Here is an 11,843-nt window from a genome sequence, read left to right as displayed (position 1 = left end):
TAGAAACCTAGAACAAATTGTTTAAGAATATTAAGTTAAGATGTCACACAATTCTCGTAAAAATATGACAGAAACATGGGTCTAAATGGAGGAATTGGCTAATTATAACAAAGGAAAATTAATGTCCCGTGAAAATGTCCGTCACCAGAAATAATATAATATGTCTTCCTCAGCTTAGAATTTTGGACTTGTTACTTGTTACGCGGTACGGAGAGGTCGCTCTGTGACTTTGACCACTCACCCGGTCTAATTTTTTTTTAAAGAAATGTTTGACAGTTGTAGGGCCTATTGTGCACATTTTCTTTTCTTGAACACCCTAATACATGTATACTAGTATATAAATTGATTGTTTGAGCGACTAGTACAGTGAGGTTGCCGTTATCGAATCACTTAGTAAATTTGCTTGGATATTTCGTACCTGAGTTTGAGTTAAATTCATTTTACAACATTGTTTGGTGGTACTATGTTTTACTTATAACATCATATATATTTTCCCAATAACCACTGATTAAATAAAAAATTATCGCTGTATTTGTATTAATGACGTTTTCTCCTTTACCGGATCATTTTCTCCATTACCGAATCACGTGACATAAAGCTGATTATTCTGGTTCGGGACCGTGTAAATTTAAAAATACCCTTCTTACGTAACGTTTTACTATGCCTTAAAATATTTCAAACCCCACCCACCCCCCAAAAAAGTAGAAAAGCTAGGAATTTTTTGAGTTGTTTGCATCCGACAATTAATGTAAAACAACAACAATGAAATCAAAGGGAAAACAAATGACTAGTTGATATAAGAGGACGTAAAAACTTATATGTGATGAACTGCAAACAGCCGAAGAATTCATTTTTGATTCAAAAATTGTACTCATTGAGCTACCAAACCCCCTCCCCATAATTTTGTTGCTATTTAGATAGAAAATATATCGCTAGATATATGATTGTGCCCCCTCAAAAAAAAAAAAAAAAAAAGTCAGATGACCTTTTTATGCTTGATTAATTAATTGTCAAGGAATTTTAGTGGTTGATAGTGCCTCCTAAACTGCAAATGCATGGCTCTGCACCCCTCTCCCACCAACTGAAATTGCCTCCTACGAGCCTGGCTTTAGAGATACCTATATAAAGCTGAAAGGAACAATTATATTTTCAAAATGTCGATCCCAACACCTTCCTCCAATGAGCAGAGACAACTTTACAAATAATGATGTTGGGATTCATTTGCTGGATTTCTCCATTCAAACATCCACAGTAGACTAAATACCAGTATTCCGATTTATTAAATACTGGAGGTTGTCCTTTCACTTTATATGGGTCTACTTCAACTGTCCATCGTCTCTATAGAAATGAATAAGACAGCTCATTCTCCTCTAGCTGCTTTCACAGTGCTCTTTCTCCCTTTTACGTGAAGACAGTGGTGGCATATATTCCATATAGGCAAAAGGCTGCAGTCTGCATATCATTTTCTCAATGTGTAAAAATCAAATGTTTACTAACTAGTATATGTTGAAAAGGGGGGGGTATCATAATACTCTGTTTATAATTTATTTAGCTTGATGTTGAATTGAAAAAGTATTGTTAGCAATATGCATTTTATATTATACGAGCTTGCTCATGACAAGAAATAAAAATTGATTATTGGAAATAATTTTTTTAGGGAATAGGAAAACTGCAAACGGGGTATTGTTGGGAATAATGATTTAGTAGGGAAGTTTAAATTGCAAAGGGATAAATAAATAAAAATTCTAAATCTTAAATTTGTTTGGTAATCATGACGATTTTTATTTCGCTATCGTCGGTGTCTTCACATTAGCTTACATGCACATATATACCACCGGGAGACATTCTCGAATCCACATGCTCTGCACTTCTTACTGATTTTGGCTGCTGATTTTGTTTATGTGTATTTTAACCACCTTTATTTTACGCTTTTGGTAGACATCTTCTGTTGTTGTTTTTTACTGTAACTGCTGTGCAAAATACCGCATAAGAAAAATTATAATTTGGACAGGATCCCTGCATCTCATATTTCTTGAAACAGCGATTCGTTATTGGAAACCTAAATACCCCCAACTTTAAAGCGAATACTATTAATTTCTGATTTAGAAATTGTATGACGCTTTCGGTGCTTTTAGACACATAATTTTATTAAACATCTGCACCAAATTTATTTTCCTAGAATGTACGATTCACATTGGAGCGGTGCCGAAAAGTGAAAGTAGTCTGTTTGCATGTACGCTTCTGGTCAGCGTCACAAAAAAGCTTGTTCATGTTTATTTAAAAATAAGGACATTGAACGTGTTGAATTTAATAATTTCATGATAAATGATAAAAGCAAGAATAATTCAGCATGACAGGGTAGGTTAAGCTAAGTATTGGACTTTGATAAGAAAAATACAGAATTTTCATCTGAAAGTGATTCGTTAACGGGTGCGATTCGTTATTGGCAACCTCACTGTACTAGTATTTAATATTATCACGTATTTAGGTAAGTCCAGGGCAAAATATATTCTTTTTGCCTAATCATTATCTTATTGCTTTCAGAAAAAAATCCCATACATTATCACTACAAGAACTAAAGTCAAAGTAGAATGTCATAATGAGAAACACATGTTCGTTTTTTATTCATTATCAAATGTCAGGTGTATTGGACACGACAATGATTATTTTGATTGGAAAATAATGCATCTCTCGTGTTATTTTTATAGACAACAAGTAAACATTGATGTAACCATCAATTGTCGCCCGGGAAATATATAAAGTATACAATGGAAATGAGTCTTAATCATCAAACCGCTTTGATATGTGTGAAAAGGCATGCGTCTAATTGATGGCGATCAAAAATCAAACAAAAACGGTACCATTTTAAACTTGATGAATTCCTCATGTAATTTATGTTGGCTGTATAAAATATAAATTGAAGTTAGACACATGCATCACCTATATTCAAAAATGTATTATTTTCCAATTTTAGGATATAAAACATGAACTATGCAGAGTGCGTTTTTATGCGAGAGGTAAAATTCGATGTTCTAAAAAAAGGGATCTGTCGGTTTTTTGATAGTAAATGATAAGAAACTTTATATATTAAATATGTAAAACATATTCATTTTTACATATTCACTTTATGTAAGTAAGTATATTATGTATCTTGTAATTTAGAAGGGGAAAGAACGTTCTGATTAACGATCTTTTCAATGTTTAGAAAAACATTGATTCTCAATAACTTCTCCCACCCCAATCACCATACACCAACACATAAACTTACAAGTATAGAGCAGCCCGGTCCTCCGGGCTGCAATGAGATAAATGAACGTGATTTGTCTTTCAAGGTGGTGGATGTCTAATAAATCATAAAAGGAAAACTGTTGATTAAGTTTACGTGCAATCCCTCCTTCCCCCGACCCATTTTAACGTTATTGCTCGCGTGGTCACACTAACCCAATATACGTGGTAAGACCAACATTTATCAGACAAATATGAACACACTCGATCAGTTCTGTCTTTTCACAACAACAAAGCATAATTATCCTGTATTGTAATCCCAACACTTCAACTCCTGGCTGACGAAATGATAGATCTATTTAGGTCTAACCCCACTTCCCAGTTATAAATTTATAATTACACTTGTATGTAAGTACAAGAGGCCCATGGGCCAAATCGCTCACCTGAGAAGCTTTGCCATGTGATTCTTAACCAGATTTCCCCTTGTAATACCTATTATGACCCCATTGTACCCCAAGGGTCTTAATTTGGACAATTCAAATTCCCTATTGTGGCCCCGCCCAACCCCTGGGGGTCATGATTTGAACAATTTAGAATCTGCACTACCCAAGGATGCTTCCACATAAGTTTCAGCTTTTCTGGCCCAGTGGTTCTTGCGAAGAAGATTTTTCCTATATATTTCTATGTAAAACATTGATTCCCTATTGTGGCCCCGCCCAACCCCCAGGATCATGATTTGAACAATTTAGAATCTATACTACCCCAGGATGCTTCCATGTGAGTTTCAGCTTTTCTGGCCCAGTGATTCGATCTTGAGAAGATTTTTAAAGATTTTTCTTATAATTATATTTCTATGGAAAATTTTGATTACCTATTGTGGCCCTGCCCAACCCCTGGGGGTTATGATTTGAACAATTTAGAATCTGCACTACCCCAGGATGCTTTCACAAAGGTTTCAGCTATTCTGGCCCAGTGGTTCTTGAGAAGATTTTTTTAATGATTTTTCCTATATATTTCTATGTAAAAATTTGATTCCCCATTGTGGCCCTGCCCAACCCCCGGGGGTCATGATTTGAACAATTTAGAATCTACACTACCCAAGGATGCTTCACATAAGTTTCAGCTTTTCTGGCCCAGTGTTTCTTGAGGAGATTTTTTAATGACCCCACCCTATTTTTGTCTTTTCTTGATTATCTCCCCTTGGGAGAGGCCTTGGCCCTTCATTTTAACAATTTGAATTCCCCTTTACCCAAGGATGCTTTGTACCAAGTTTGATCAAAATTGGCTCAGTGGTTTTTGAGAAGAAGTTGAAAATGTGAAAAGTTTACAGACAGACAGACGGACAGACAGACAGCTAGACAGACGGACGGACGACGGACAAAATGTGATCAGAAAAGCTCAGTTGAGCCTTCGGCTCAGGTGAGCAAATAAAAGGTAGACCAAGGCTATTACAGACATCATTTTGTCAAAAATTGCATTAATATTGGAAGGTGTATGAATTGTAGAAGAAAAAGGAAAATCTTTGTTTCAACAATTTATTCTCAACAGAAATGTCTTTATCTCTGTGTCTGGTCCCAGTAACGGTGGAATAAATTAAGTGATATTTACATCTCTATATACACTAAACTTAACAGTGACTCAAAACACTCAACTCTCATTTCAACAGTGATTTGAAAACAATGCAGGACTGCAGCACCAAAAAATCAATCATTCCAAATCCTCACGCCAGATCAGACAACAAAACACTAAATCAAAACAGTAAATCTTTCACTAAATCAAAACACTCCATTTAACTAAAAATAGCCTTTCATGGTGCTCCTAGTCAAGTAAAAAATCCCTGAATGTACTTAAAAAGTGAAAAATAAAATCACAGACTTAAAGGACTTGGCCTGAATAGTTAAATCATTTATATAAAAATGTTAAAAATAGCTTTCCAGGTGTGAAACAAATCTGATTAATTCTCATTGTTTCTCATCTATAGCTTACAGGATGGATATCTAAATACCTGACATAACATGCTTAGTCGCACAATAGGTAAATCGAACTGAGCTAAGGAATTTCTTTTTCTTCAATTAAATCTCATTTGCTCATGATAAATGCAACTATTATTATGATAACAGTTTAAAGGGGAAAAAATAATTCTTTAAAAAAGTTAAAAATATCAATAGCAAAACAAAATATTCAATACATGTTAAAAATTTGTATAAGTGCAAGATAAATATGAATCTCTTAAGTCTAGAGCTACAAATATTCTTTTCTTAAATATAAAAAATATAAGCCTGTTGAATTGATATACAGGTGATTGCTTTGTAGTAGTTGTGGTGAAATGTGACTAAAATAATCAAAAATTTAATATAACAAGGCATCAATGACTAGTCTAACATGTCTATATTCTATACTGACTTTATAAAAAGACAAGTAACAATCCTTTCTACTGTTTACAGAGTTATCTACATAACTTAAATCTAACCAAATTAACACATTTATGTACCGGGTAAATGTTTTGTTTGATGTATTCTGAGTTTCTGACCCAATATTTTTAAATTTGGGGAGGGGAAGGTAATTTTCTTCATAACTTATATGGTATAAATCTTTATGCTGGATTGCATGCTGCTCAAAAATAAGTTAAAATGTTTCATATAATATTGAATCAGGCAGGGTGAGTACATCAAACAAACCATTCCCTGTTGACCTACAACGTAACTAAAAGGAGCCGAGCAGTCCTAACTAGACAATATCTTAATTCTTAAGATATTTTAATATATATACCCAGCTGACATGGATAATCAAAAGTCTCAACTCGGTGAAAGACTGTCACTGAATCATGTAACAATATCCAGATCATATTTCCAATTATTGGAATCAAAAAATCTATAACAAAACCAGAAATGCCTGAAGATAGTAAAATACAACAGCTTGATTAAAAAGTTTTGTAAAATAAATTTGTCATCTAAAAATAAACAAATAAAAAAATGGAAGTACAATACTTCATTCAAAAACATGAAAAATACTTTTGTTCACATAAAATCAGGTCATCTGATCAGAAAAGAATTCAAAATATTCCAACAGTACACACATATTAATACTGTAGGAGTTTTTTTCCGTGTGGTATTAATTTACACTATGTACGCGGTCACAGATAATCCACGGAAATTTGTCCAAGCATATTTAATTTAAATGTAAGGCATATAGTGACAGTCAAGAAAATCCGCGTAATTTTCTACCCGTGGATTAAACAGAAAATGAGATTCCGCGGAATTATGACCTCGTGGAAAAAAGTACGTCTACAGTATTTAAAATCTAATGAGGTTGTTATATATAGGTGACATCACATGATACTTCTTTCTGCAATGTTAAAACATTCAAACAATATGACACCATTTGTTAACCAATAAAAGTAAAATATTCTAAAAATACTTCAGCTTAAAAATATTTAAAAATCTAAAAATCTTGTATAAAGGTTAACGATACTTAATTCAAAAGTCTTGAAATATCCAATCTACTTCATTTGTTCCTTATACACAATTATAACAAACAAGTATTTCAGAAATACACAAACTTTAAACACTCTTAATACTTAATAAGCTTGTTGTATAGAGGTTAACAAAACAGCGTGCTCATCCACCCACTGTATAAATGCTGGAGATCGCTGTTTGATAATTTTCATCAGAGTGACACAGTCTGTCTCCGCACTGTGGAGATTGACCGGATCTTGTCCAAAGATTCGTCTGTAAATGTCACCAAGTTTGTATGATACCCTCGGAGGAAATTGCGACGCAGGAGAAAAACCTGGTTTGAATCCTGATGCTCCATTTTCAGTGGTGGATCTAAAGAGTGAACGACAGGCCATTCCATTAGGGATGGATCTTTTTCCTGGGTCTCCATTAGATGCTTCATTTCTTCCCCTGACTGGAGTATTTAATTGAAATGCTGCTGTCGAGCGCACAAGACCTGTCATAGGGGTCAGGCACTGCTCTTTTTGTGGGGTGATACAATGTTCTTTCTTGGGGGTAAGGCACGGGCCTTTCTGTGGGGTGGACATGGTAGGGAAGGCTTGGCCGCTGGTGGACGGAGTCTCAGGGGTACACAGCCCCTCACAATTAGCTAACACACTGATAGTCTGTTCCTTAGGAGTTACACAGTATGAGGGTTTTAATGGACATACAGGAGTCTCGCTGTTTATATTGGTGTGAGATTCTAATTGTGAGTGTTCTATGTTCTCCACAGCCTGTAGAAAATCATCGTCGGGCAGACTCCCCTGAGAAGCAGGAATGGTGTGCTGACTGTCAACATTTCTATTTACTACTGACGGATTGTGATTTTCTTCTTTGTCGGACATTTCTACATCTTTATCTTCTTTATCTTCCTCATCATCGTCATCATCATCAAAACTCAGCCTCTTCTTCACTGACTCAATGTCACATGTATTTCTTTTACTTACAACCTCAGCTGACATTTTCAAGCTTGATCCTATTGGCTTATGTCCTCTCAGGTTGACTGAATCTTCACTTTTTTCATCATCTTTTTTTCCTGCAGAGTCAAATAATCTTTTTCGTACAGATTTGGCCTCAATGGGAACTCTGTCAAAGTCTGCATCACATTTGCGTTTTTTCTGTCTCACTCGACCTTTGACATCTATGACCTGCTCCGGCACCTCGGGAATGTTCTGTCCTACGGGTGTGGCAGATGAAGCTCCATTATTGGTATTTTGTGCTGGATCTGACAACATGTCCGCCGCCTCTGTATCCAGAGCACGAAGTGCTTCCAGTGAATCAGCACAGTAAATCTCACCTGGTAGACTACGAGCGATTCTTTTGAGCTCAGCATTCAGAATTTTGAAGTCGTATCCGTTTCCGTTATGAGCCAGCAGGCATATAGGCTGAGGAAGTCTTGAAACAAAATGTGAAATAGAAGTGATGGTGTCATCATCAAAGGGAGATTGGGCCTCCAATGCATCATTATATAAACCTGTTGAGAACAGAACAATTATTTCTGTATGATAATTCTCTGTTTAATTATTCGAGCTCTATCTATACTGACTCAAGCAAATATACTTTTGCTTTCTTTGCAAGTAAAAATTTATTTTTCTTACATCAACATGCATTCTATACATACCAGTAATAATGCTGGCTGCTGGGTCGATCATCTTTTTGGGGTTGATACACATGACCAGCTTGTTACAGACCCGGGGTAAGCCTACAGGGGTCAGGAGCTCCTCCCGCTGGACAGACAGCAGACACAACTCCGTCACCCTCGGCCTGGACCCGGGGTTTATAAGTCCCGTGCATTCCAGGTCTAAAATCACCACGGTGGCGATTTTCTCCCTCGGTAACATCATGATCCACTTTCTAAAAATTAAAAACTTGATTCAATCACAAAATCCCATGTTCCCTCTCTCTTTCTAACTTAAGTCTCTAATACCTAACAAGATTTGCAATCTGGTGAACATGTCTGGGCACATCTAAATATTAAATGTCCAGTCATGATTCCCGCGTGTCATTAACACATGATTAATATGCTATTTATGCAGAACTAATCAGCAATGTGGAATCCTAATTAATTAAATATAATAAAGTTAAACATTTATACCTATAATTTTACAATCGACATAACGTAACCTGACACAATAAAGCGAATGTTGACATTTTTCACCAAAAGTCACGTGATATTTACTATTGTGACGTACAATTAGACAACTCGTTCCAAAGATATTCGACTTCAACTACAATTTAATAAATAGACTTGATCTAGAGGCCTACCCAGAGTGTTAAAAGGACAAGTGCACTTAAGCAGTACTTAATGGGCCCTTTTTATGTGCCATTTTGTTTCAGAATATATTACCAAATCGTTCTCTATTGGTAATAGTTAGATACTAGTGGATATTTCTAATCAAAAAGCATGTTAAGCGCCACTTAAATCAGCATGGATTTGAAACAATTGAATATTTTGAAAGGCCTATGGATACCCTATAAATCCGGAAAAGTCGTACCGAACCCTCTTTTAGTTTCATTTATGTAAATCAAGGGAATAGATATTTAAATCGATACTTGAACAATCTGATGGTGGATCATAATCGGGCGCGTTTGCGGAAAAATATTTCTTGCACCAAACCGGTTTTTAAAAACATGGAATGAAGTTGTGTAGTTGCCTGTATCTAAAATGATTAAACGAAGAAATTGGTACTCTTGCATTTGAAAAATTACAATAATAGTTTCATTGAATTTGAAATTAAAAAGGAGTGTTATAGGTGGTTTTTCATTACCTGTTTCATTGTCTTGCATGAAGGTTAAAAATGTTTGACACTTTATGAACGACACTTAGATCTCCTTACCCTCCCGTGTTTTTAAAAACAAATACACACAAACATCTCTAAGCGGCACGGCTTTGACTTACTAAAACAAAACCGCCAACACTATGTTTTACAGTGAGCACGTTTGGGGAATGTTTACCTGGGTAGAACTCACGTGACTATCAGTATTTTAAATAATTTATTCAACACGTGGGTTCAACATGGGTCATACAGGTAAATAGCTCTCACTTGCTATAGGAAAAACATTGTAATTTTTATACATTTTTAATATTTTAAGTACGAGCCTAATCGTGTGCAAATTTCATACTTTCACACAAGTTTTATAAATGTAATATGCATCTTTTGTCATTCGCACAAGTTTGCACAACGTTAGGCTCATAGTTAACAAAGGCTTTGAAATGAATGACCCTTCTCGATTTACTATAGAAAATAGCCAATGTCGGCTGACCCCTACCACATTGAATAGTTTCGCTCTTTGTATATTCGCGGATTTCAGCGGTAAAATTTGCTGGATCGTGTGGTTTAGATATCAATTAATGATTTGAGATGAAAATTTTTGCTTAATTTGATTGTTTATTTTACATTTTACCGGGGCCCATAAGTGCAAACGTTCTTTGACTTTAGTAGCGAAGCGTAATACGTCCTCTGATGAGAGATTGCATTACACTTTATATCATTAAAGATATTCTATATAAATTCTGTGTGAAATTTTATTTTCTGTGGATGCAACCCTGAGCGGTGTTCCTCCTTGAGTAAAACTACTGTAATTAGAAACGTTTCCAACTTTCTGTGTTTTACCTAAACACTGGCTAAAAATAATAAAAAGATCCCCCCCCCCCATCCCGCATCTTACTGACCAGAATGGTCTCTATACAGACGTGTTTAATTAATGCTTTATTATAAGTGTCCCAGCATATGAAAGGCAGTTTAAATACATTGATATTAATGTATAATGCTATCCATTTGTTTAAAAAGGTAAACCGATTATTCTGTTAACGCAACAGGAGAAAGACGCATGCTGTAACCAGACTAAATGTTAATGAAAAAAGAAAATAATCGTTTATGAAAGGCAATCCATGGGCGTCGGAAACAAATTAAAAAAAAAACCAAAAGACTTTTCAATGCTTATATTATGTCTATCTTTGCGAAACTTTATGGATTTGTAACCCCACCCCCACCCCGTGACACTATATATTATATATATTTAATTTGAATTAAAAAAAAATTAAAAGACTTTTTCTATATTTTTTATCTACAAACTTTATGGATTTGTAGTGACACTATATATTTATTGGGCTTCATTCCCATCAACAAAGTTATAACACTGATACACAGGTACTTGTGGACAGGACCCCCCCCCCCCCCCCCCCCGATATTCAACCCCGAAGCTTATTTGACATTTTTTTTTACAATTTATATTTAGTACACTTATTCAACATGTTTGAAATATGAACAAATCGTCAAAACCCCAAAATAATCAATCCTCAAAAAAATACCCCACTATACATTATAAGAGATAATGTATAGTGGGGTATTTTTTAGAATTACAAGTATATGTGTTTCAAATGTATATCTACTATATAATATATATAGTATATTTATAGAAATAGATAGAACGCGAAGGTATGATATGTACACATTTATCAACCTTAACCTACTTGATATCAGTTAATAAAGTGACAATGGGTGACTCATACGCTCTCATGAATCATTATCAGGGATGCTTATAAAGTCAGATTTATTTTTATTTCTGTATTCTATGTTCTATGTTCTGATATAAGTAAGCATAAGAACAATTATGTTGAGTTCTGACAGAAAGTCAAGTTTGTTTTTAATTAATTAATTAATATCTGAATTCACTTAATTGTATTTGAAAATAAAATAGGTAGCACATATATTTAATTTGATATTTAAAAAATATTTGTATTGTGATTTTTTTTTCCGTATATTGTTTCTTCCTTTATCGTACATATATTAAAGTGATCAGTTTATTCTAGGCCCTATTTGAAAAGTTTTTTTTTTTTTTTGAAAGAAATAATGCAATTTTTAAGAAATTGCATCGGGATCGAGATTTAATGATTTAGAGAATTTAAAAGAAAATCATATTACATATAAATCATGAGTGTAATATTATGTATTATATTATTAATTATTCCTTTGAAATAATTTCCAATTATGTTTGTATGAATTAAAAAAAATCCTTTTATTTTCGTTGGTGTAAGCGACCTGTCCAAATTTGTTACAATTCAAAATGGCTTCCAGCGAGACGACCGACGAATCTCTCTATCCTATTGCTGTGTTAATAGAC

General features: G+C 34.5%; 1 protein-coding gene across 1 annotated transcript; it reads right to left on the bottom strand.

Moving 5' to 3' along the window:
• Positions 1-6,681: 6,681 nt before the first annotated feature.
• Positions 6,682-8,887, bottom strand: LOC134246941 (uncharacterized). Its single transcript, XM_062729285.1, has 3 exons — positions 8,815-8,887; positions 8,341-8,573; positions 6,682-8,193 (listed from the first exon to the last, which is right to left on the bottom strand). Exons 2-3 carry the CDS (start codon positions 8,561-8,563, stop codon positions 6,803-6,805), a joined length of 1,614 nt encoding a protein of 537 aa, XP_062585269.1. The 5' UTR covers positions 8,564-8,573; positions 8,815-8,887; the 3' UTR covers positions 6,682-6,802.
• Positions 8,888-11,843: the final 2,956 nt, after the last annotated feature.

Source organism: Saccostrea cucullata, unplaced genomic scaffold (assembly GCF_032062105.1).
Source record: "Saccostrea cucullata isolate Sc308-1 unplaced genomic scaffold, CSIRO_AGI_Scuc_v1 ctg13857, whole genome shotgun sequence".
In the NCBI taxonomy this organism is placed as follows: Eukaryota; Metazoa; Mollusca; class Bivalvia; order Ostreida; family Ostreidae; genus Saccostrea; species Saccostrea cuccullata.
Note: the sequence above shows the minus strand (reverse complement) of the source record. Positions and strands in the feature narration are given on the sequence as shown.

Excerpts from the sequence above, each read along its gene's own strand:
- LOC134246941 (XM_062729285.1), bottom strand. The coding sequence starts at position 8,563 with ATGATGTTACCGAGGGAGAAAATCGCCACCGTGGTGATTTTAGACCTG. Across the intron at positions 8,194-8,340 it reads AGCAGCCAGCATTATTACTG|GTTTATATAATGATGCATTG; the intron begins GTATGTATAGAA and ends TGTTCTCAACAG.